Consider the following 26,875-nt stretch of genomic DNA (forward strand, 5'->3'; position numbering starts at 1 on the left):
TGGGATTTGTTTGAGAAGGGATAGAAGTGCAGGATTTGATGGGGTATGTGACACCTCCATGTCTCTCTGGTCCACTCTCCACACCCATCCCTCCCTTACCCCTGGCATTTTCCCTTGGCCTTGCAGTATCTGAACACTATCCTTACACAGCTTCCTGCACCAGGGGAGGCAAAGACTCACTTGCATCTCCTCCAATCTTGCCTACTGACTTCAGTTCCCATTCTCAGCCCCTTTACTTATCTGCGTCCAGCTCTAGTAGTGTTTGGTCTTCCTGCTTATCTTCCTTTAGCAGCTGTCTTACATTTTCACAACTTGTCACCCCATGTTTCTTTCTCTCTTTCTCTCCCTCCCTCCCTCCCTCGTCTATCATTCACCTGCCATAGTCTCCCAATTCCATCCCTGCTTCTGCTCCCCTACCTGGCACTCGGTCAGTACCTGCATCTCATCCTACAACCCCTCCACACAGTCTTCTGATGACCTCACAATCCTTTCTTGCCACACTCCTTCTCCTCTCGAAGTTGGCCACTCTCAATCCTATTGCAAAGTGTCCAGTACTTTTTCACCCAGAGACGCTGCCCGACCTGCTGAGTTTATCCAGCAGATTGTGTGCTGCTCCAGATTTCAGTGTCTGCCGTCTCTTGTGTCTCCATTTTATGGGAGGAACCAGGCAGATGTGGCAGAAACAGACAAATGGAGATCTACACAATGGCAGAAGGGGTAGGGAAGGTTGATAATGGTGAGCAAGGCAGAGGCATGAACATCATTGATGGTTGTAGGACAGTCATGTGTTTAAAGGGAATCCGTAACTCGTGGTGAGTCAAAGGTTGACTGAAATTCCTACCATAATGTACTGTGAGAAGTCAGTACTATTGAACTGAATTGAATTGACTTTATTTCTTACACCCTTCATATACACAAGGAGTAAAAATCTCTGACTTTATCCGCTCAGGGGATCTCCCATCCACTGCTACCAACCTTATAGTTCCCACACCCCGCACTTCCCGTTTCTACCTCCTACCCAAGATCCACAAACCTGCCTGTCCTGGCCGACCTGTTGTCTCAGCTTGCTCCTGCCCCACCGAACTCATTTCTGCATACCTCGACACTGTTTTCTCACCCCTTGTTCAATCCCTTCCGACCTATGTTCGTGACACTTCTCACACTCTTAAACTTTTCGATGATTTTAAGTTCCCTGGCCCCCACCGCTTTATTTTCAGCATGGATGTCCAGTCCTTATATACTTCCATCCCCCATCAGGAAGGTCTCAAAGCTCTACGCTTCTTTTTGGATTCCAGACCTAATCAGTTCCCCTCTACCACCACTCTGCTCCGTCTAGCGGAATTAGTCCTTACTCTTAATAATTTCTCCTTTGGCTCCTCCCATTTCCTCCAAACTAAAAGTGTAGCTATGGGCACCCATATGGGTCCTAGCTATGCCTGCCTTTTTGTTGGGTTTGTGGAACAATCTATGTTCCGTGCCTATTCTGGTATCTGTCCCACACTTTTCCTTCGCTACATAGACGACTGCATTGGCGTTGCTTCCTGCACGCATGCAGAACTCGTTGACTTTATTAACTTTGCCTCCAACTTTCACCCTGCCCTCAAGTTTACCTGGTCCATTTCCGACACCTCCCTGCCCTTTCTAGATCTTTCTGTCTCTGTCTCTGGAGACAGCTTATCCACTGATGTCTACTATAAGCCTACTGACTCTCACAGCTATCTGGACTATTCTTCTTCTCACCCTGTCTCTTGCAAAAACGCCATCCCCTTCTCGCAATTCCTCCATCTCCGCCGCATCTGCTCTCAGGATGAGGCTTTTCATTCTAGGACGAGGGAGATGTCTTCTTTTTTTAAAGAAAGGGGCTTCCCTTCCTCCACTATCAACTCTGCTCTTAAACATATCTCCCCTATTTCACGTACATCTGCTCTCACTCCATCCTCCCACCACCCCACTAGGAATAGGGTTCCCCTGGTCCTCACCTACCACCCCACCAGCCTCCAGGTCCAACATATCATTCTCCGTAACTTCCGCCACCTTCAACGGGATCCCACCACTAAGCACATCTTTCCCTCCCCCCCCCTGCATTCCGCAGGGATCGCTCCCTACACAACTCCCTTGTCCGTTCGTCCCCCCCATCCCTCCCCACTGATTTCCCTCCTGGCACTTATCCGTGTAAGCGGAACAAGTGCTACACATGCCCTTACACTTCCTCCCTTACCACCATTCAGGGCCCCAAACAGTCCTTCCAGGTGAGGCATCACTTCACCTGTGAGTCGACTGGGGTGATATACTGCGTCCGGTGCTCCTGATGTGGCCTTTTATATATTGGTGAGACCCGACGCAGACTGGGAGCTGAACATCTACGCTCTGTCTGCCAGAGAAAGCAGGATCTCCCAGTGGCCACACATTTTAATTCCACATCCCATTCCCATTCTGACATGTCTATCCACGGCCTCCTCTACTGTAAAGATGAAGCCACACTCAGGTTGGAGGAACAATACCTTATATTCCGTTTGGGTAGCCTCCAACCTGATGTCATGAACATCGACTTCTCTAACTTCCGCTAAGGCCCCACCTCCCCCTCGTACCCCATCTGTTACTCATTTTTATGCACACATTCTTTCTCTCACTCTCCTTTTTCTCCCTCTGTCCCTCTGAATATACCTCTTGCCCATCCTCTGGGTCACCCCCCCCCCCTTTTCTTTCTTCCCGGACCTCCTGTCCCATGATCCTCTCGTATCCCCTTTTGCCTATCACCTGTCCAGCTCTCGGCTCTATCCCTCCCCCTCCTGTCTTCTCCTATCATTTTGGATCTCCCCCTCCCCCTCCAACTTTCAAATCCCTTACTCACTCTTCCTTCAGTTAGTCCTGACGAAGGGTCTCGGCCTGAAACGTCGACTGCACCTCTTCCTATAGATGCTGCTTGGCCTGCTGCGTTCACCAGCAACTTTGATGTATGTTGGTTGAATAAAAATCTCTGTTACGTCTCCAAGTAGGTGTGCAATGTTCAATTTATAGTGATTTATAATAAATAATATGTACAACAGGACAGTCAATATAACATAGAAATACAATTCTATCAGCACGAATTAATTAGTCTAATGGCCTGGTGGAAGAAGCTGTCCCTGAGCCTGTTGGTCCTGGCTTTTATGCTGTGGTACCGTTTCCTGGATGGTAGCAGCTGGAACAGTTTATGGTTGGGGTGACTCAGGTCCCCAATGACCCACCGGGCCCTTTTTACACACCTGTCTCTGTAAACGTCCTGAATAGTGGGAGGTTCACATCTACAGACGCGCTGGGCTGTCCGCACCACTCTCTACAGAGTCCTGTGATTGAGGGAATTAAAGGTTCAGATTAATTCAATATTACAGTACTTCTTGATACATGCTATTTACAGTTTAGGATTATAATATGGGCATTGCTATTCAGAATGCACTCGGGCTCCTGTGACACCCACCAGAGCCAGAAATCCCCCACTGTACCTGTGGGTAATGCATGCTCCTCTCTGTGGACTCACACATTCCCACTTCATCCCAATATATAACAAGGTCAGATCATTGCACAGGTAACAAGATAGCTCCAGTGTGACCAAGGTTGCCCTCAAAACCATCTTTGTATATAAAACCATTAGAGGAAATGCTTGCTAACAACTTTTACCCCACTGATAAACTCCAATCCTTTTCCATTAACCTGCTGCGTTATGCTGATGTTTGGATATCAAATTCCTTTTACTGGACAAAGAGGGAAAACATGGTCCGTTAGAAAGGGGTAACTATAAAATAGTTATAATATTTGCTACATTAGAGTCATAATATTTATGTTACTCTCTCTCCACTTTTATTAATCATTCTTTGTCAGTCTTATGTACTTTCAATGCCAGAGAGAGAAAGGGGCCACTAGGAACGGTAGTCAGTGCAGGCAGCTCTTGCAGGAGTCCCCTGTGGTCACTTCTCTCTCTCGCAGGTTGTACACCGTTGGGGAGAGGAAGCGTGACAGCAGCAGAATTTGTGGCATCATGCTTCTCTCTAATCACAGCGGGGAAGGGAAGGGAAGGAGTCTAGGTGAGCGATGGTGGTGGGGATACAACAGAGAGGGGAACAGAGAGGTGCTGCTGTGGCCAAGAGTGAGACTCCAGAATGATCTGTTAACTCCCTGGAGCCAGGGTCCGAGTCAGAATTAGAATCAGTTTACTGTCACTGATACACGCTCAGTAGCCACTTTATTAGGCACCGTTTATAGCTAAAACAAAGGCCACTGAGCATACGCTTGCGGTTTTTTGTTGTAGCCCATCCACTTCAAGGTTCAATGCGTTCTGTGTTCAGAGACGCTCTTTTGCACACCACTCTTGTAACACGTGTTTATTTGAGTGACTATCACCATCCTGTAAGTTTGAACCTGTCTCTGACCTCTCTCATTAAAAAGGCATTCTTGCCCACTGAATTGCTGCTCGCTGGATAAATTTGTTTTCCACAATATTCTCCGTAAACTCTAGGGACTGTTGTGTGTGAAGATCCCAGGTGATCAGCAGATTCTGAGATACTCAAATTAACCCTTCTGATATTATTCTGTGTTCAAATTCACAAAATTTCTTCCCCATTCTGATGTTTGGCCTGAACAATAACTGAACCTCTTGACCACGTCTGCATGTCTTTATGCATTGAGTGGCTGATTAGATATTTGTATTAACGACTGGGTGTACAGGTGTACCTAATAAAATGGCCACTGAGTGTGTGTTGTGAAATTTGTTGTTTTGTCGCAGCAGTATAATACAGTACATAAAATATACTATAAATTATTTAAGAATATATACAGTGGATTCCAGTTAATTGGGACACATTGGGACCAGTACATTTTGGACCAAATTAAGCAATTGCCTCAATTAGCTGAAGTTGCATGGAAATAGTTAGAAAGGTATAAAAAAGATTTAACAAACTACCATTTACCTGAGTAACAAACTATGCAATTAAATGAAATACAGAACAAATTAGAACTTTACCAATATCACCACAGTACTATTAAACTGTGTATTAGTTCCTAATAGTTATCAGCTGAGGAATTCATCCAGTGTACGATGCTGTGTTCTTGTTATTGACTGTAAATGAACAAAATCAATGCAGATTGCTAGTACAGATAATGAACTGCCTTCATACAATGGTTTTGACAATTACATCCTCCAAATCTTCATTTTCATTGAAACATTCAAGATAATTGGCAATACCTTCAAATTCTTCATAGGTCCTAACTTGTTGAAGTAGTGAAATCATTTCATTTTCACTCCAGGCATCTCCAAGCCTGAATGCTTAAAACCATAGTGAGCAAAATAGTTCTGAATTGCTTACTGCTTCTTTCTTACCGACTATAAGTGAAAATAATCACTGCTTTTTGAACACAAACACACGCAACTGATGCTATTTAAAATCTGTTGCACATAAAGTGGAGGAACCAGTACTCAGGGAGGTTCCTCCCACAATGGGAGGGGGTCAATAAATTTGTGGGGTGTTTGAATGCACAATAGCAATACAGCGGGTGGGGAGATTGCCACAGATGAGAATGGCAAGTGAAGCAAGTCCAGTGGGCCAAGCAGACTGAGGCAGTTTAGGGGGCATGGGGAAGGCTGGCAGGCTTAAATATGTTCACACATGAAAGTTGGTCATATATCAGTGATAGAGAAATTTTTGGAAAAATAATCAAAGGGATAGGATTAATCAGCATGCAATTGTCCTGGAAACATGCTATCTCATTAATTTAATATGAGTTTAAAGATTGACGAAGGCAGGCTGGTCGACAATATCTATATGAGCTTTAGTAAGGCATTTCATAGGTCCTACGTGATAGGCTGGTCTAGAAGGTTAAGGCACAGGAGACATGATGTTAACTGGCTAACTGAATCCAAAATTGGTTTGGTGATAGGAGGCAGAGATGATGTTGGAAGGATATTTTCCTGAATGGATATCGATGACCAGTTGTGTGCTGCATTGATAAATCTGTTGATGACATAAGGGTTGGTGGTGTTGTGGGTGCTGTGGAAGGATGCCTAAGGCTACAGCAGGGTAGAGTTGGAAAGCTGGATAAAGCATTGGCAGATGGAATTTAATTCTGACAAGTGTGAGCTTATATCACTGTTGCAATGAAATCCATAGTTCACTAATAGGATGGTGAAGGATAGATACATCATAAAAGCTGGGATGTCATGTTAAATTTTTACAAGCCAGTGGTTATGTGGTACTTGAAGTATTGTGTGCAGTTCTGCTTTCTACACTATAGGAATGATGTGATTGCACTGGAGAGAGTGCAGAGGAGATTCTCCAGGCTGTTGCCTGGACTGGAGGACTTTCGTCATGAGAGGTGCTGGATAGGCTGGGCTTGCTTACCCTAGAGTGTATTTTTTTCCCCATAGTGAGGGTGTTTAAAATCAGAGGGCACAGGTTTAAGGTGAGAGAGGAGTCTAGAGGGAATCTGAGGGGAACGTTTCCCACACTGAGAATGGTTGATATCTGGAATCCACTGCTAGAGGATGTGATGGAGAGAGATACATTCTCAACAACACTTAACAATACTAGCATTTAGACAAGTAGTTGAATAGCCAAGGCATGGAAGGGCAGCAACCTGATGTGAATAAATGAGATTAGAGTGGGTATCTACAACAACCAGCATGCATGTGGAGGGCCAAAGGGCCCTACTGCTGTGGTTTACTGTGAATGTAAGTCAGAAGATACCCACCTTTAATGAACTTTGTTATTTGCATCAACAAGGGTAACCCTACGATGAAGTTCACATCACTTTGTCCATTCTGTGAATGAGTAGCTACAGGCCATTCACAAAGCCTACAAAGTTGACTAGCCTGATAACCACCCTTAACGTAAGAACAGCACTTAAAATACACTATTGCAAGAGATTAGAGAAAATCTTCCTGGGTAAAGTGAATCTGACCGCAGCGAGAGGTTGGATGAAATGCAAATATCAGATCTGCCCCTTTCCATGTCAGTGCCTTGGACAACATTTCTCTTATCTGCACAAGGGAATTAACTTGGAGATAATCTTTATAGTTTCAGGACTGTGGCTCCTTTTAATATGAGTAAGTGCACCACTTAACAGATTGTAGGTCAGTAGTGGCCTTTGATTTGCATAACGATTGAATAATGCAGCAATACAATTGGAAAGCCTAAAGCTGGCAGTCAGTATGAGGTGCCCTCCCTGAAGAGCATCGTACTCACAGTTTTTGGAGTCAGGGGTGTACTTATCCATCAGCGCGATGAAATTGAGTAACAACTCGGTGTTGTTGTCTGACTTGACTAGGTCCTTGCAGTATTCCCTAGGAGGAAATCCAAGTGTAAACACATTCCATGAGGGTAAAGTGAACACTGGCATGGAAGAGACAGTGACAAGCCCTCACCTCAAACCCCTAGGGTGTCACTCTGGTACAGGGAGAGGACAGTGATATGGAGGAAGGTCATGCTGCGAAGGGTTCCCTATTCTTTAACACAGACAGCCAGGCGATTACTGCTTATCATGCAGGGACAGGTGCCTTTAGGAGGTAGCCACAGCAGCCTGTGCATATGCCAGTGATTTCATAATGGTGAGGCACCAGGCCAAAGCAGGAAGATGCCCATTCCAGAGGAGGTACAAAAACAGGTCACAGCACTGGTGGGAGGCAGAGGGTGATGAGCAGGGTGGTGGCAGAGGTGTTAACTGGCTGATGGCATGTAAAGATTTGGGCAGCGTGGTGCATGATGAATGGTGCAATGGGCAGACAGCGTGAAGTGACTGGGCAAGCGCGCACACATACACACAGCTACCTGGGAGCAATGAATACATGTCCCACGGTCTCAAAGGAGCTGGGTAACAAGGATTCAAAATCTGCAATAAAAAGGAACATTATCTGGGAACTACTGGCGAGGGGGAGGAGCACTGTTTCAGACATCTTATCGTCAGCACAGGAGAGGAGAAGAAATTACGCAGTTCGTAAAAAATGAGGTAGAGAGATTGATCTGCGGGATCGAAGCAAACCTCGGGAGAACAGTTGTAGCCAATATGTTGCCCAGAAAACAAATTAACTTATGGAGCACAGAAATATTTGCCAATAAAAATGAGGTAATTCAGTCTTTTAGGACTATGAATAGTTTTAGGTAATTACCATTACATTTTTTTCACTATCTTCTATTGCACCAATTATAGCCAGCTACTGAATATCACTCAATAGGCATCAACATGGCCAAACTCTCCACATTACATGGAGACAATCAAACTGTGTTTTGAAAGGGTGGAGCATAGGGTCCAGTAACAGGCTAAAGGGGAGGAAGTGAATGGGGTGGGGTCCAAACAGCACTGATATCTCTTCAGCATCATTGAAGGGAAAGGGGGACAGGATGGGGAAGAGGGGTTAGTTAGTGAGAGAGGAAGAAAGAAAGAAAAAGAGAGAGAGCAGGACATTAAAGTTTCATACAAGAGGAAGCAAGTAACTAAAGGGAAAATATTCAGAGCAATGCAAAGGAAATTTCTAAGCCATTGTGGACATAACAAGACAGTGCACCAAGAGGGTTGGAAAAGGAAATTTGAGAAAGGGTCAGACGGGCAGGTAAATGGGCAAGCAGGCTGGGTGCAGTGGGGGGATAGGCACCGAACAAAGAGGGTGAGGGTGAGGGGAGGGGACCGAGATTAAGATACTTGCCCTTGCTGTTGTTTTGGACTGTGTGAATCCATCATAGAGAGAGAAAGCAGAAAAAAAGGGGTTGGGTAGGAAGGGGGTCACAAACAATATTTTATTCAATTACTATTTGAATAAAAATATTGTGTATAAATATACTGAGAATCTTGCAACTGACAAAATAAAAATCTCCAAAGAGCAAACAAACAGTTGCAAACATCTAGACCGATAGCTCTAGGTGCTCTGCACACAAGGCCAGCGTGCAGTGGCCAAGGGCAAATGATTCCAAAGCTTTAGCAAACACAGCAAGCAAGTCCATACAATCCGGAGAAATTAAATTAAAAAAAAAACAAATTAACAGAATGAAACAAAAAGCAAGAAAGAAACTGAAACCCAAGCAGAGCATGGTGAAAAGCATGCACATTTTCACAGACTCTGCATGGTTCGCTGCTTCAGAATCATTGTATATTCGAGAAGAAAGCAAGAGAAGGAGAGCCCGATTTTTGCCTCATAACCAGCTGGTTGGAATGTTAATTTTACATTGACTTTATTTTTTTGCTGCTTTGCAAAATGCGGAGATCCGCCATCTTCATGAAGCCTATGTGTAATTGGCTAAAGTCGGATAGTGAGCGAGGAAGCTTGCTTTCTATCAGTGCATTAGATTTCTGCAGCCCAGTGACAGCTGGCGTGTCTGCAGGTTCAAGATCAGGCCAAAGGGCAGACAGACTGGCAACATATACTTACACTGAGCTTGAAGGATTTGGTCATCCAGCTTGGCATGAATATAATATTTACTATACGGTGGCAATACAAGAGCCAGGCTGGAAAGAGAACAGAGAGACAATGTCACAACCGGGTAGTCCACCCATTTGCCGTGATGAACATGTTTTCAGAGATTAACTTTATTTGTCACATGTACATCAAAACATACGGTGAAATCAAATCAGCAAGCATGTGCTGGGGACAGAGGGGCAGTGTGTCAAGTGTTGCCATGCTCCTGGTACCACGTTCACAACTCACTAACCCTAACCGTACGCCTTTGGAATGTGGGAGGAAACCGCAGCACCCAGACCAAACCTATCCAGTCACAGGGAGAACATACAAAATCCTTACGGACAGAGGCAGGAATTGAACCCAACTCTTACAACTGGCACTGTAATAGCAGAACACTAACCACTACACTGAATTCTGTTACTTCCATGGCATTACAATACATTTCTTCAAGAAGTTGGTAGGTTGGTGGATATGTTAGTGAACTAGAGTGACATGACTATAAATAAAAAGATTTGAAAGCTCATCACAGCAGCTTGGGAATCTAAATTAAGTGGAGAAAAAAGGACTTTTCAGTCAAGGTGACCATGAAACCACTGGAACAGCACAGCTGTCAGGCAGTTCATGAACGTCCTTTAGATTTGATGTCTTTCAATATGCTGTCTTTACTGGCTGAGGGCAAGGTAATTTTGGACTCATTGCAATTTGATTGACTCTTCGATTATCAAATTCTTTCTGAATTGGCCTAACAAGCCATTTGAATATTTCAAAGCCTCTTTTGCACAGACGTCCTTCTTCATGGACTGCAGCCGCTGAAGAGAGGGGCTGTCCAATACCTTCACAAATGGTGTTAGTTGTGGAGAGATATAGTATGGGCACAGGCCCTTTGGCCTGCCAACTCTGTGCTGAACATCAACCACCTAAATACATATTAATTCCACATTAAGAATTCCGACCTAAAAGTCCATTGAATTAGGCCTCCTTGAATTCTCTTGATCATGTGTCTGTATGTCTGATCTTTTCTTTTGAAGCTCCCTCCACTTTTCAAAACTCTCTCCAGTTTATTTCTTACCTGATCTCCTCAGTGGTTGAAGATCACTGCAATGGGGCCATTTTGTTTTGCACAATGCCCAAGGACTCCTGCATGGCAAAACATTGAAGTCTCTTCAAGAGTCTATGCTTTAGGTCTCTGCTCCACTTCATGGAATAAGATAACGAATGCAGTGACAGTACAACGGTAGGCAGCATAGGGTTACATGGACTTAACTGAAAGAAGGTCTCAGATGGTCTGAGTGATCACAATGATGGGCAGTAAAAGGGTTTGTGCATTACATGAAGTCACCTCAATGGAGGGAAAAGCAAGGCCTTGCCATACATGAAAGATTTGAGTTGCAAGTGCTGTATCAAGTAGAAGTGCTGAGGCTTTGGTTTGTGAGGCTTCAGTGAGAGGAGGCTGAGCGGAAAACAGGTAAGGTTTTCCTTTGATCTATTCATCCAATTCGAGCAGCTGGGATGGCAGCTAGGGCAATGGTCCTGTGACTTCACCTATATATAGGAACTGCAACAAGCTGCAGTTTCTGACTAAACGTATTAAGGAAATTTATCTGGAGCTGGACATATTTAGGATCGTCCGGGAAGCTGGGAGCATTACAGATAAGGGTTTCAGCAAGGTAATTGCACCTAAGATACAGGCAGCAGATAACTGGATAACTGCCTGGAAAGACAGAGTGAGAAGGCTGATAGTACATGCTTCCCTGTGGCCATTCCCCTCAGCAACAAGTATACCGTGGATAACACAGACAAAATGCTGGAAAAATCAGCTAGTCAGACAGTTTTGTTCAGTCCCCCAGCATTTTATGTGTTGCTCAAGATCTTCAGCAGACTCCCGTGTTTAAGACTTGCTTATTTGGATATTGCTTACGGAGGGGGGTGTGTGTTTTGCAGAGAGATACCTATCAGGACTTAGTGGTAGCAGTCAGGTCAGTGGTGCTGTGACTGGCTCTGAGGCTCAGTGGGAAGGGAGAAGCCAGGAAGGGCAACACTGATAGGAGGCATGATAGAGGGACAGGCAGGAGGTTCTGTGGCTGCACAAAAGATGCTAGGATTTCCGAAGTCCCAGGGAGAAGGCATGAGAGTGGTGTTGAGAGAGATGATGGATCAGCCACGATGGAATCAGATCAGACTTGATGGTCTGAGTGGCCTAATTTTGCTCCTATGTTTTATGGTCTTATAATGTATGGCCCCTTAGATGCCAGGGTCGAGGCAGTCTCAAGGCAACTTCTGAACAAGAGAGTGGGCAGCCAGAGGTTGTGGTGCAAGCACCACACACAAAATGCTGGTGAACGCAGCAGGCCAGGCAGCAAATATAGAAAGAAGTACAGTCGACCTTTCTGGTCGAGTGCATATTGGTACCAATGACATCGGTAGAAAGGGAAAGAAGGCCTGTGCAGTGAGAATAGGGGTTTAGGAAGGAAGCTGAAAAGCAGCACTTCGAAGGTGCTAATCTCTGGATCATACCTGGTGTCACATACTAGTCAGGGCAGGAACAGAAAGATAGAACAGATGAATGTGTGGGGGCAGGATATCAGGCTCTTGCATCACTGAAACCTCTTCTGGGGCAGGGTAGACTTGTACAAGAGGGACATGTTGCACCTTAATTGGTGGGGAAATTTGTTGGTGCTACTTAGCAGGATTTAAACTAGTTCAGCAGGAGGATGGGAGCCAGAGCACCAGGTCATAAAGTGGAATGACTGAGAGGAAAGTAGATGTCATGACCAGTCAGTACGGAAGAACAGGCGGCAGCAAGGCAATTGATACGATGAAACAGACAGGTTGAAATATGTTTATTTTTACGTTAACTAACTGAACCATGCTCTTTAGTTCTTCACCCTTACGCTTCGTCGATAGAGGGACAAAGCTGGATGCTTAATGTTGCAAGGATTCAAGGTGCGGGGGCTCATCTACTATATACATAGAATTCAAAACATGAAATGTGAAATCGCTCTGATGGGATTTATACTACAAGAAGAGTAAGGAAGCACATGTAAGGTTTAGGAAGCTAAACTCAAAAAGAGACCTTGAGGATTATAAAGATACTAGGCTAAGACTCGGGAGGGGAGTTTGGAGAGCAAGGAGGGGCCATGACAAGCTCTTACCAAGCAGGATTAAAGAGAATCCCAAGGCAATCTACGCATACATCAATGTCAAGGTGGCAGCTAGAAAGAGAGCAGAATCATTCAAGGATAAAGGAAGGAACATGTGTTTGGAGCTGGAGGATGTGGTGATGTCCTAAATGAGGACTTTAGCCAGTATCTGACAAGGAGAAGGATGCAGAGGTGAGATCAGTTTGGAGTGTGCAAGTTGAGATGAAGAAAGAGGTTGTGGTGAGTCTCTTGAAGAACATTAAGCTACGTAAGTCCTCAGGCCCTGATACCCAGCTTACTGAGAAAGTCAAGAGATTGTTGGGGCCTTGACCAAAATCTTCAAATTGTCCATAGCCACAGGCAAGGATTGAGACAAATGGTGAGTAGATGATGTTCCATAGTTCAAGAAGAGAAATGGGGATAATACAGGTGACTACAGACTGATGACTTCTTAAGTCACTGGTAGGGAAGCTATTGGACAGGATTCTTCACGTTAGGATTTATGAATATATGGAAAACCATGACCTAATTAAGAACAGACAGCATGGCTTTGTGTCATTAGGTCATGTCTTAATTTCTAGTTAGACTTTTTTTGAGGAGTTGATGAGGATGATTGATGTAATTTGAGCTGTGGATGCTATCTACATAGATTTTAGTAAAGCAATGGACTAGTTCCTTCATTGTAGGCTTATCCAGAAGATTAAGAAGCTGGAATCCTCTGTGTCCTGATTCTGAATGAGTTTGCCCAAGAGACAGATAGGAGATATTGACAGAGGGTAGTGGTCAAAAGGAATTATTCTGTCTGGAGGTCCATCTGCAGTATAAATGACTTGGATAAAAATGTGGGTTTGTATATTAGCTGATGATACAAAGATTGTTGGTGTCATGGATAGTGTAAAAGATTGCCAGTAGAATATAGGTCAGTTACAGATGTAGCAGGTGACATTTAATATGACCAATTGTGAGATTTACACTTTGGGTAATCAAGTGTAAAGTGACAGTACACTATTAATAGTTGGACCCTGAACAGTGATGATATGCAGAGGGATTTTGCTCCCTGAAAGAGGCTGCACAGATTGACAGGGTGGTAAAGGTGGCATATTGCATGCTTGCCTTTATTAGTTGAGGTATTGGGTTCAAGAATCAGGAAATTATGTTGAATTTTTATAAATCTCTATTTAGGTTGTATTGCGGTATTGCATTCAATTCTGGTGTCCCTTTTGTAAGAAGGATACACAGCTTCAGAAAGAGTGTAGAAGAGGTTTACCAGATGCTGCCTGGATTAAAGAGCACATGCTCTAAGGAGAGGTTGGATAATCTAAGGCTGTTTTCTCTGGAGCAGCAGAAGCTGATGGAAGACCTGATAGGATTTTATAAAATATTGAGAGGCAAAGACAGGGTATGCAATCATGTCGTACCTTTCCTCGTTTTTACAACATTTGAGTCAATCCTAATAAGAATAGATGTTAATAAATCTCAAACCTTGCAGTCAGAAATACTGTAGTTCTCTGATATAGAGTGATCAATGCTTCCAAAATACCCAGCATCAGAGCTCAGTCCTACATTCCTTGGCCAAAATGGAACAGCCAACAAGTAATACTGCTGGGGCAGGTAATTCCAGAGTTACGGATTGAGGCAAACATATTACCTGTAATCAGCAGTTTGAATTGGGATCCATGTGTATGTCCTATCTACTTCATCAATATATCTCTGAAAAAAAGAAAGACAGTACCAATTATTCGTACTCATATGATACGCACCTGTATTCAAAGGATTGACTGGTAATTCACTGGATTTAACTTGAGCAATTTGTTTCTTTACATCATCCTTCTCCAAGAACTAGCCTAACATCCAATTTTTAAATTGTAGACTACTTCTCTCAACTCTATTAGTTTCCATTCACAGATCAGTGAATATAAAGTACTAGAAATCCGAAAGAGTTCCCAGGATTTCAGCTCCTTGCATGTGAGAGATAAAGAGCTATAGACTCAAACAGCAATACAGCACAGATACAGGTCATTGAGTTCAGTCTATATCTCTTTAGCCCTGACCCTGCACATACCTTTCCAAGTGCTTCTTAAATAATAGTACTTGCCCCAAGCATTTCCTCTGGCAACTGGTTCCACAGGGGCTGGTGTTGGGATCAGTGTGAAGAAGTGGCTCCTCTGGTCCCTTTTCAATCTTTCTCCTCTCATCCCAAATCTAGTTTTGGATTCCCATACACTGTGGAAAAGACAGGCACTGTCCACCTTATCTATACCCCTCATGATTTTATAAAGCTCTATAAGACTACCCTTATTCTCCTACACTCCAAGGAATAAAGACCTGGCCAGCCTCTCCCTCTAACTCAGGCCCTCTAATTTGTTTCTACATTCTTTCCAGTTTAATTATGTCATTTCTATAATAGTGTTGTCAAAATTGCACACAGTACTCTAAGTACAGCCTCACCAACGACTTACACAACTGCAACATAATGACGCATCATCTTACTTGATGCCCTGACTGAGGAAGGCCAGGGTGCTAAATGCCCTTTTCACCATTCTGTCCCGATGTGGACTCCACCTTTAATGAACTGTGCATCTGTATTCCCATGTTCCTCTATTTCATTACACTCCTTGGTGCCTTACCATTCATAGTACAAGTCCTAGGCTGATATGAATTTCCAAAATACATCATGTCACACTTACTTGTATAGAAATCCATTTGCCACTCTTCAACCCATTTCCCTAACTGATCAGGATCTCCTTGTAATCTACTATAACCTTCTTCACTATCAACATCACCTCTCATTTTGTGCCGTCCACAAACCGACTGATCAACCCATGTGCATTCTCATTCAAGATCCCAACACCAACCCCTGCGGGATATCACTAGTCACTGGCTTCCATTCCAAGAGACAACCTTCAATCTCCACCCACTGGGACAATTTTGAATACACCAAACTAGCCCTCTCTGGATTGCATGGACCTAACCTTCCAGACCAGCTTACCATGCAGGATCTTGTCGAAGGCCTTGTTAAAGTCTAGACAATATCAACTGCCCTGTCTTCATCTACATTTTTGATTATAAGACCATAAGACATAGGAGTAGAATTGTGCCATTCAGCCCAACAGGTCTGCTCAGACATTCCTTCATGGCTGATCCCAGATCCCACTACACCAATCTTCTCGCCATATCCTTTGATGCCCTGACTGATCAGGAAATGAACAACTCTGCTTTAAATAAATGCAGGGATTTGGCCTCCACCGCAGTCTGTGGCAGAGCATTCCACAGATTTACTAATCTTTGGCTAAAAAAAAATTCTCCTTACCTCTGTTCTAAAAGGTCATGCCTCAATTTTGAGGCTGTGTCCTCTAGTTCTGGATACCCCCACCAGAGCAAGCATCCTCTCCACATCTGCCCTTTCTAGTCCTTTCACACCATTCAGTAGGTTCCAATGAAACTCCCCCCGCATTCTTCTAAATTCCAGTGAGTACAGGCCCAAAGCTGCCAAACTCTTCTCATATGTTAACCTTTTCATTCTCGGAATCATCCTCATGAATCTCCTCTGGACTCTATCCAATGACAACACATCCTTTCTGAGAAACGATTGACAATACTCTGTGCGGCCTGACCAGTGTCTTATAAAGCCTCAGTATTATCTCTTTGCTTTCATATTCTATTTCCCTTGAAATAAATGCCAACATAGCATTTGCCTTCTTTACCATAGGCTCAATCGGAGATGGAAGCGGAGTTAAGATGGCATTAAACGGCAACTCCTTTGCTTGCATCTTTGGAAACAACTCTATTTCCATCTTTAATATCTTTATTTTTCCCTTTCAGGGCTCTTTTGAAGACCCTGACCTGGAGTTACATGCTGACTTTGGTTCTTTGCGGGAATGGGACCCGTTCTCAGGGTTTCAGGACCGGCTGATGTTCGGCACAGCAAGGGTTTGGCCTGAGAGTCCGGCCCAGATTTGGAAGCCTAAGATCTTGGAGCTCTGGAGACGGGCAAGAAGGTATTTGGCTTATCTATCACTTTATCACATAGAAACATAGAAAACCTACAGCATAATGCAGGCCCTTCGCCCACAGAGTCCTTACCTTAGAAATTACCAGGCTTACCTATAGCCCTCTATTTTGCTAAGCTCCATGTACCTATCTAAAAGTCTCTTAAAAGTCATCTCACACCTCAATATATTCTTTGTTTCTGAGTTATGTCGTTTATGCAATGACAGTGGCAAATAGTCTGTTTTTGGTTGTCCTGCACTACCAGAGAGAATCTGAAACAAGCTACTTCCTCCAGCACCTTGCTGATGAACCAGTGTTGATCATATGCTCAAGTTCATCAACGTACAACTTCCTAACTCAAAAGACTACAGAGAAAGAATAGCACAGCCAGAAGTCTCAATGTCTACGCCTTTTCATTCATTTCTTTACCAATACCATGTTGCGGGATTACATCAGACTATTTCATGAACATTTAATTAGTCGGTGTTTAATTTCAAGGCCAACCTGCTTCCTCATTGATGCTGTTTATTAAAAAAGGTACAAAGCCACATCCGAATGCTTAGAGTACTTGCCTCATCCAGGGATTTGGTTAGAGTTCGTATTGTCATATTCCCATATTTCTTATCAATCATGTTTCTCCGGATCTGTAGAAACAGAAATGAACATGGACAAGAAAAAGAAAAAATATAACCTTTTGAAACTGTGATCCTTTCTTTAGAAATGGCTGTTCGTCAGTGAGAGCACTGGCTGCTGTTGGTGCTAAGGAGCACATCTACACTAGAAGCCCTCTACTGGTTGAGATCGAATCTATCAGTGTGAGCATTTCAGGGATCAACTTTTTTCACCATATACATACATTTACATGCATTAGGAATTTGCTGTACTGTGTTGGTTAGATTGGGACAAGCACCAAGAAAAGGCAACAAAAATTCGACAATGATAAAAAATTTAAAAATCAATACGAATAAGGTTAGAGGCCTCATGTATGGATATGGAATAAAAATACATAAATACATAAATACTAGTAAGTGCACTTACAATGTAAACAGCATTGTAAAAAGTGGTTTAAAATGTTTACAGTCCAGTGTAGTGATGGGCTAATAGAGGGGTTGGGGGCAGGATTAACTAGATCAGATTAAATGACTGGGGGAAGAAACTTTTAAGATGATGTTCTGTTTTAATTGCCCTATAGTGCTTTCCAGAAGCAAGCTTTTGGAACATGCAGAGTGCAGCATTGCTAGTGTCCACAAGGAATTTTCCTGCCTGCATCTTTGTCCTGGACACATAGAAATCCTGCAGCGATGGTTGACTGCACCCAATAACCTTTTCTGCTGACCTAACAGTTTGCTGCCATTTTGTATGTTGTGAGGGGATACTGCAAAAACCAGACAGCACTGACCCCAATATCAGTGTGCTCTAAAAACAAGTATAATCTGAAGAACATTCAAACAAAGTCTCATCGTTTGAAGTAGGCATTTCAGAATGAGATGACGTACAAAAAAGGATGAGAAAAGATGATGAAGAGTTGGTGGACACCAGTCTCAGAAGAAAGGGATCCTTTGGGTGCCAACTGTGAGCATCTCTAATAAGAGAGAGAGGAAATACTGGAGCCAGAGCAAGAATAAAGTAGGCTATCTACAGGAATTTCGACCAACAGGGAAGACTGGATGGGATGAGGTTCCTCTGAAAGGGATAGTCTCAGAGATGGCAATGGTGACGCACTGTGTCAAAGACACAGTGATGTGTGTCCTTGGAGACGCAGCATCCATAGATGCAGTTGGGGATTTCCAGGACAGGTGAGTGCTACAAGCCCTAAGTGCATTCTGGATTGAGATGACTGTTATAAATTGAAACTGTAAATAGTGTGTACAGGGAGCACGGAATAAAGAGGTGGGCTGCCAGGTGACACAGTTCATTGGGTTGGAGGGGACTCTTCTACACTGTATCTATAAATAAAAATGAAGATGGGGATCACAGGCAGTAAATGAGACTGGATTGCTGTCCAACGAGCCCATGTGGACTCATTGGTCCAGCTATCCCCTCTTACCAAGACTCTACGCCAGTCAAGAATCAAAAGATTAAAATCAAAGAACTCCAGATCTTAGAAACCTGATATAAAAATCAAAAAACTGCTGAAGACACACAGCACAGGTAGCATCTGTGGAAAGGAAAATGGTATTAATGCTTCGGGCTGAAGATTCTCCACTGGCACTGCAGAAGAAAGGAAACAAGTTAGTTTTAAGTTGTGGAGAATGTTGGGGAAGATTGATTGTACAAAGGGAATATTTCTGATGTGTTGAGGTCAGGTTGCCAGGAGATGAGCACTAGTGGAGTGAGGTGTTTGATCATTTCATATGTGATGTTAGAAAGAGAGAATATGGCAAAAAAATCAGCGAGCTGTAAGATGAGGCAAAGAGAGAAAACGCCAGTGAAGGAATATGAGAACTGCAAAATACGAGTTATTGGGAATATACCTAGCCGATCAGAACAGTGTCGTGGAGACAGAAGCTAAGATAATGTGATAGATTCACAGCAGTTCTAATACAGATGTAAAACAGAAGTTGTTGAATTTAATCCGAAACCTAGAAGGTTGTAATTTACCCAGACAGAAAAAAAGGCTGTCCTTGCTCACTGTGGCTTTGTCATTCATGTAGCAGTCCTGGAAAGGTAGTTCAGAGGAGAAGCAAGAAGTGGCAAGCAAAAGAGACACAGGGTTGACCCAACAGCTTCAATATCCTCACTTCCTTTAATTGAGCTGCACTTGCTCTTCACAACATAACTCCTCTGCACTGGAGAAACCAAACGCAATCAGGTGGCAATCTTGAGACCATAAGAACATAAGATATAGGAGCAGAATTAGTCCATTCAGCCCATCGAGTCTACTCCACCATTCCATCATGGCTGATCCTGAATCCCACTCAACCCCAGACACCTGCCTTCTCGCCATTTCTTTTGGTACCCTGACCAATCAGGAAATGATCAACTCTTTGGCTAAGGAAATTTCTCCTTATCTCTGTTCTAAAAGGATGTCCCTCAATTTTGAGGCTGTGCCCTCTAGTTCTGGGTACCCACACCATAGGAAACATCCTCTCCACATCAATCTTCTATAGTCCTTTCAACATTTTGTAGGTTTCAGTGAGATCCCGCTGCATTCTTCTAAATTCCGGTGAGTACAGGCCCAAAGCTACCAAAAGCTCTTCATATGTTAACCTCTTCATTCCCGGAATCATCCTTGTGACCTCCTCTGGACTCTCTCCAATGACAGCACATCCTTTCTGAGATATAGGGCCCAAAACTATTGACAACATTCCAAATTTGGCCTGACCAGTGTCCTATAAAGCCTCAGCATTATCTCCTTGCTTTTATATTCTATTCCCCTTGAAGTAAATGCCAAAATTGTATTTGCCTTTTTTACAACAGACTCAACCTGTAATTTAACCTTTTTGGAATCTTACACAAGGACTCCTAAGTCCCTCTGCACCTCTGATGTTTGAACCTTCTCCCCATTTAGATAATAGACCACATTATTATTCCTTTTACCAAAATACATTAACATACATTTCCCAACACTGTATTCCATCTGCCACTTTTCTGCCCATTCTTCCAATTTGTCTAAATCCTGTGGCAATCACATTGCTTCCTCAGCACTATCTATCACTCCACCTGTCTTCATATCATCCGCAAACTTTGCCACAAAGCCATCAATTCCATTATCCAAATCACTGACAAACAAAATGAAAATTAGCGGTCCCAATACTGACCCCTGAGGAACACCACTTGTCACTGGCAGGAAACCAGAAAATGCCCCCTTTGTTCCCACTCGCTGCCTCTTGCTTGTCAGCCATTCCTCTATCCATGCCAGTATCTTTCATGTAACGCTATAGGATTTTATCTTGTTAAGCAGCCTCATGTGTGGCACCTTATCAAATGCCTTCTGAGAATCCAAGTAAATGACATCCACTGCCTCTTCTTTGTCCTCCCTGCTTGTTACTTCCTTGAAGAACTCTAACAGATTTGTCAGACAAAATTTCCCTTTACAGAAACCATGCTGACCTTGACTTTGTTGTTATCATTAGTCTCCATGTACCTTGAAACCTCATGATAGACTCCAATACTTTCCCAACCACTGAGGTTAGACTAACTGGCCTGTAATTTCCTTTCTTTTGCCTTCCTAAAGAGTGGAGTGACATTTGCAATCTTCTAGTCCTCCAGTACTACACCAGAATCAAATGATTCTTGAATGATCATGACCATTGCATCTGTTATCTCTTCAGCAATCTCTCTCAGGACTCTGGGAAGTAGTCCATCTGGTCCAGGTGACATCCACCTTAAGACCTTTCAGTTGACCTAGCACTTTTTCCTTTGTAATAGCAATGGTACTCACTCCTGCTCCCTGACACTCATCGACCTCTGCCAAACTGCTAGCATCCTCCACAGTGAAGACAGATGCAAAGTACCCATTAAGTTCATCTGCCATTTCTCTTTCCTCCATTACAACATTGCCAGCATCATTTTCCAGTGGTACGATATAAACTCTCAGCTCCCTTTACTCTTTATCTGAGTGAAAAAAACTTTTAGTATCCTGCTTTATATTATTGGCTAGTTTGCCCTCATATTTCATCTTTCCCCTTCTTATAGCTTTTTAGTTGCCTTTTGTTGGATTTTAAATGCTTCCCATTCATTCAACTTACTTTTGCTACCTTATATGCCCTTTCCTTGGCTTTTATGCAGACCGTAACTTCCCTTGACAGCCACTATTGCCTAGCCCTGCCATTTGAGAACTTCTTCTGTGGGACATACCTATCCTGCACCTTGTGAACTATTCCCAGAAACTTCAGCCACCTCTGCTCTGCTGTCCATCCCTGACAGTATCCTCTACCAATCCACCTGAGCAAGCTCTTCTCTGATGCCTCTATAATTCCCTTTATTCCACTGTGATACTGATACATGTGTTATGCTCCTCCCTCTCAAACTGCAGTATAATTTCAACATTATTATGATCACTGCCTCCTTAGGGTTCCTTTACTTTAAGCTCCCTAAAAAAATCTGGGTTATTACACAACACCCAATCTAAGATAGCCTTTCCCTGAATTGGCTCAAGCACAAGCTGCTCTAAAAATCCATCTCTTAGGCATTCAACAAATTCCCTCTCTTGCGATCTGACACCAACCTGAATTTCCCAATCCCCTTGCATATTGAAGTCCCCCATTACAATTGTGTCATTACTCTTATTACTTGTCTTTTCCAGCTCCCATGCAATCTCAATCCCACATCTTGGCTACTATTTGGAGGTCTATGTATGATTCCCATAGCGTTTTTTTCAACTCTTGCAGTTTCTTAACTCCAACCACAAAGATTCAACATTCTCTGACCATATGTCACCTCTTTCTAAAGATGTCATTCCATCTCTTACCAACAGAGCCACACCATTGCCTCTGCCTTCCTGCATGTCCTTTCGATACAAAGTATATCCTTTGATGTTAAGCTCCCGACTACGGACTTCTTTCAGTTACGACTCAGTGATGCCCACTATGTCATACTGACTAACCTCTAATTGCACCACAAGTTCGTCCACCTTATTCTGAAAGCTATGCACATTTAAATACAGCGCCTTCAGTCCTGCATTTTCACCTTCTTGAATTTTGCCTCTGTGGCACAATTTACCTCTTTGCTCAGCCTCTTTACATTTGTACCCAATCATTGGCTTGTTCTTTCATGTTACACCCAACATCTGCTGACTCATCCTCAGCTCTATCATCCTGGTTCCCATCCCCCTGCCATATTAGTTTAAACCATTCTCAACGGCTCTGTTAAAGCTGCCTGCAAGACTATTGGTCCCCCTTGGATTCAAGTGCAACCCATTCCTTTTGTACAGGTCCCACCTGCCCCTAAAGAGGTCCCAAATATCCAGAAATCTGAATCCCTGCCCCCCGCATTTATCCTCCACCTCATTCCATTCCTATCACACTGATGTGTGGCACAGGCAGCAATCCTGAGATTACTACCCTCACGGTCCTGCTTCTCAGTTCCCTTCCTAACTCCCTGCATTCTTTTTTCAGGCCCTCCTTCCTTTTTCTACCAACGTTGTTGGTACTAATACGTACTGTGACTTTTGGCTGCTCACCCTCCATTTTTAGGATATTGTGGACATGTTCAGAAACATCGTGGACCCTGGCACCTGGGAGGCAAACTACCATTCGTGTTTTCTTTTTGTGTCCACAGAATCGCCTGTCTGACCCCCTAACTAAAGACTGCCCCATCACTGCTGCCATCCTCTTCCATTCTCTACCCTTCTGAGTCACAGGGCCGGACTCTGAGGCACAGCTGCAGTTGCTTCTCTCAGGTAAGTTGTCCACCCAACTGTTGGAGCACCTATTGTTGAGAGAGACGGCCACAAAGGTGTTCTCCACTATCTGATGTTCTCTCTTCCCTCTCCTGAGAATCACTCATTTATCTTGGGGGGGCAGATCATGTTTGGTCTGTAGCACTGACCCTGAGCTACCTTCTACTTTGATTCACCACCCTGTGGCCTCCTGCACTGCCTTAAGGAAGAACACCCTATCTGCTTGGGCACCTTGTAGCTTTCCATATTCAGTATTTTATTAAATGGCACCTGTTTACTTGTCTTCTCTGGCGACAGTATATCAGAATTAATCTTTCCACTCTAGGTCACGGAGTCATAAGTCAATCCCATACAGAAACAGGCCTCTCAGCCCACTGAGTCTGCACCAACTATCAGCCACTCAGATACACTAATTCTACACTAACCCCATTTTACTTTCCCCTTATTCCCTTCAACTCCCCTCTTGCTTCTACCACTTACCAATACAAAAAGGACAATTGTCCGTGGTAGCTTAACCTGCCAAGTTATTGATATTGGATATTGGCTCAGTAATTCTCTCACCTTTGCACAGCTTGATGTATCTCCCTCTCTCTCTCTCTCACACACACACGCACACACACACACACACACACACACATCTGGGTACATTACAGCTTGCTATGGCATCTACTCTGCATGTGACCACAAGAAACCGCAGCGAGTTGTGGACAGAGCTCAGCACATCATGGAAACCAGTCTACACTTCTCACTGCCTCAGTAAAGCAGCCAGCATAATGAAAGGCCACACCCACCCCAGACATTCTCTTTTCTTCCCCCTACCTTTGGGTAGAAATTACAAAAGTCTGGAGGCACATACCACCAGGCTCAGGGACAGCTTCCATTCTGCTGTTATAAGACTTTTGAATGTTACCCAAGTATGATAAGATGAACTCTTGCCCTCAAAACCTATCTCACTGGGGCTCTGCATGTTACTGTCAACCTGCACTGCACTTTCTCCGTATTGTAACGCTTTGTTCTACTTTATGTAGTACTGCCTCAATGCACCATTGTAATGAATTGATCCGTATCGATGGCACGCAAGACAAGTTTTCCCTTCTACCTTGGTATATTTGACAATAGTAAACCAGTTTATCATTTTAACTTGCATGGAGAAGTGAATATATTCATTTTAGGAGAAGCTCAATAAACACATGACAAGCATAGAATTAAATGATTTGCTGAAGTGTTTAAACATAGAATTTTTGGTTAAGGCAGACAAAGCTACAGAGTGCTGGAGAAGGTTCACATAAACCTTAAGTTTTTTTAATGTCAGGACCCATCAGAATTTCATGGTGGTGAAGTGGTGCTACATCCAGATTCTTAAATTCAAATACTGGCAAGACACTATGGAATTTAGAACTTGAATTATCTTTTAGAGAAGAAACTATTTTCAGTGTCGATGCCCTTGAAACTGTCAGACTGAAGAGGGGTGGCTAGATTACTGTTCTCTGCAGTTGCCTGTGTGAGTCCTTGAGGCTGCATTGAGATGAAGGGCATGAGAGGGAATTGCATCAGAAGGACTGACAACTTAATTGTTATGGAGACACAGAGACTTCAAATACCGGATTCAGAAGCAACAAATATTATGCTAGAGGAATTCAGCAAGTCCACCTTCTGTTGGGGGAGGGAACTGTCAGCACTTTGGGTCAAAACCCTGTATCAGGATTGAGAGCAACACACATAAAAGTTGCTGGTGAACGCAGCAGGCCAGGCAGCATCTCTAGGAAGAGGTACAGTCGACGTTTCGAGCCGAGACCCTTCGTCAAGTCTAACTGAAAGAAGAGCTAGTAAGAGATTTGAAAGTGGGAGGGGAGGGGAAGATTCAAAATGATAGGAGAAGACAGGAGGGGGAGGGATGGAGCCAAGAGCTGGAAAGTTGATTGGCAAAAGGGATATGAGAGGATCATGGGACGGGAGGCCTAGGGAGAAAGAAAGGGGGAGGGGGGAAGCCCAGAGGATGGGCAAGGAGTATAGTGAGAGGGACAGAGGGAGAAAAGGGGGTGGGAATGTATTAATAATAATAATGAATAAATAAATAACAGATGGGGTACGAAGGGGAGGTGGGGCATTAACAGAAGTTAGAGAAGTCAATGTTCATGCCATCAGGTTGAAGGCTACCCAGACGGAATATAAGGTGTTGTTCCTCCAACCTGAGTGTGGCTTCATCTTGACAGTAGAGGAGGCCGTGGATAGACATATCAGAATGGGAATGGGACGTGGAATAAAAATGTGTGGCCACTGGGAGATCCTGCTTTCTCTGGTGGACAGAGCATAGGTGTTCAGCGAAACGGTCTCCCAGCCTGCATCGGGTCTCGCCAATATTCTGTACTACAGCTGCAGAAAGGGTGGGTAATGTAGCAGGATCCTCTTTTGAGTCAATATGGGTGGAAGTCAGGAACAGGAAGGGAGCAGTTACTCTATTGGGAGTATTCTATAGGCCCCCTGATAGCAGTAGAGATACCGAGGAGCAGATTGGGAGGCAGGTTTTGGAAAGGTGCAAAAATAACAGGGTTGTTATCATGGGTGACTTTAACTTCCCTAATATTGATTGGCACCTGATTAGTTCCAAGGGTTTAGACAGGGCAGAGTTTGTTAAGTGTGTCCATGATGGATTCCTGTCACAGTATGTTGACAGGCCGACTAGGGGGAATGCCATACTAGATCTAGTATTAGGTAATGAACCGGGTCAGGTCACAGATCTCTCAGTGGGTGGGCATCTGGGGGACAGTGACCACCGCTCCCCAGCCTTTAGCATTATCATGGAAAAGGATAGAATCAGAGAGGACAGGAAAATTTTTAATTGGGTAAGGGCGAATTATGAGGCGATAAGGCTAGAACTTCTGGGTGTGAATTGGGATGATGTTTTTGCAGGGAAACGTACTATGGACATGTGGTCAATGTTTAGAGACCTTTTGCGGGATGTTAGGGATAAATTTGTCCCACTGAGGAAGATAAAGTAGGGTGAAAGAACCATGGGTGACAAGTGAGGTGGAAAATCTAGTCAGGTGGAAGAAGGCAGCATACATGAGGTTTAGGAAGCAGGGATCAGATGGGTCTATTGAGGAATATAGGGAAGCAAAAAAGGAGCTTAAGAAGGGGCTGAGAAGAGCAAGAAGGGGGCATAAGAAGGCCTTGGCAAGTAGGGTAAAGGAAAACCCCAAGGCATTCTTCAATTATGTGAAGAAAAAAAGGATAACAGGAGTGAAGGTAGGACCGATTAGAGATAAAGGTGGGAAGATGTGCCTGGGGGCTGTGGAAGTGAGCGAGGTCCTCAATGAATACTTCTCTTCGGTATTCACCAATGAGAGGGAACTTAATGACGATGAGGACAATATGAGTGAGGTTGATGTTCTGGAGTATTTTGATATTAAGGGAGAGGAGGTACTGGAATGTTGTTTCCTTGTTCAAAAAAGGTAGTAGGGATAGTCTGGCTAATTATAGACCAGTGAGCCTTACGTCTGTGGTGGGAAAACTGTTGGAAAAGATTCTTAGAGATAGGATCCGTGGGCATTTAGAGAATCATGGTCTGATCAGGGACAGTCAGCATGGCTTTGTGAAGGGCAGATCGTGTCTAACAAGCCTGATAGAGTTCTTTCAGGAGGTGACCAGGCATATAGATGAGGGTAGTGCAGTGGATGTGATCTATATGGATTTTAGTAAGGCATTTGACAAGGTTCCACATGGTAGGCTTATTCAGAAAGTCAGAAGGCATGAGATCCAGGGAAGTTTGGCCAGGTGGATTCAGAATTGGCTTGCCTGCAGAAGGCAGAGGGTTGTGGTGGAGGGAGTACATTCGGATTGGAGGGTTGTGACTAGTGGTGTCCCACAAGGATCGGTTCTGGGACCTCTTTTCGTGATTTTTATTAACGACCTGGATGTGGGAGTAGAAGGGTGGGTTGGCAAGTTTGCAGATGACACAAAGGTTGGTGGTGTTGTAGATAGTGT

General features: G+C 43.7%; 1 protein-coding gene across 5 annotated transcripts in view; it reads right to left on the reverse strand.

Annotated features, from left to right (window-relative positions):
- The window catches only part of cacna2d2a (calcium channel, voltage-dependent, alpha 2/delta subunit 2a), a 1,072,053-nt gene that overhangs the window by 107,457 nt on the left and 937,721 nt on the right, over window positions 1-26,875 (reverse strand). For 3 of the 5 annotated variants that reach the window (XM_063067752.1, XM_063067750.1, XM_063067749.1), the window contains 6 exons: window positions 17,121-17,192; window positions 14,207-14,268; window positions 9,389-9,465; window positions 8,669-8,686; window positions 7,797-7,857; window positions 7,215-7,312 (listed from right to left, as the gene is read on the reverse strand). In XM_063067752.1, coding sequence (XP_062923822.1) covers window positions 7,215-7,312; window positions 7,797-7,857; window positions 8,669-8,686; window positions 9,389-9,465; window positions 14,207-14,268; window positions 17,121-17,192 — 388 coding nt within the window. The remainder of the gene's footprint in view (window positions 1-7,214; window positions 7,313-7,796; window positions 7,858-8,668; window positions 8,687-9,388; window positions 9,466-14,206; window positions 14,269-17,120; window positions 17,193-26,875) is intronic. The other 2 variants (XM_063067753.1, XM_063067751.1) reach the window with 1 other exon arrangement.

This window comes from Mobula hypostoma, chromosome 15 (assembly GCF_963921235.1).
Source record: "Mobula hypostoma chromosome 15, sMobHyp1.1, whole genome shotgun sequence".
In the NCBI taxonomy this organism is placed as follows: Eukaryota; Metazoa; Chordata; class Chondrichthyes; order Myliobatiformes; family Myliobatidae; genus Mobula; species Mobula hypostoma.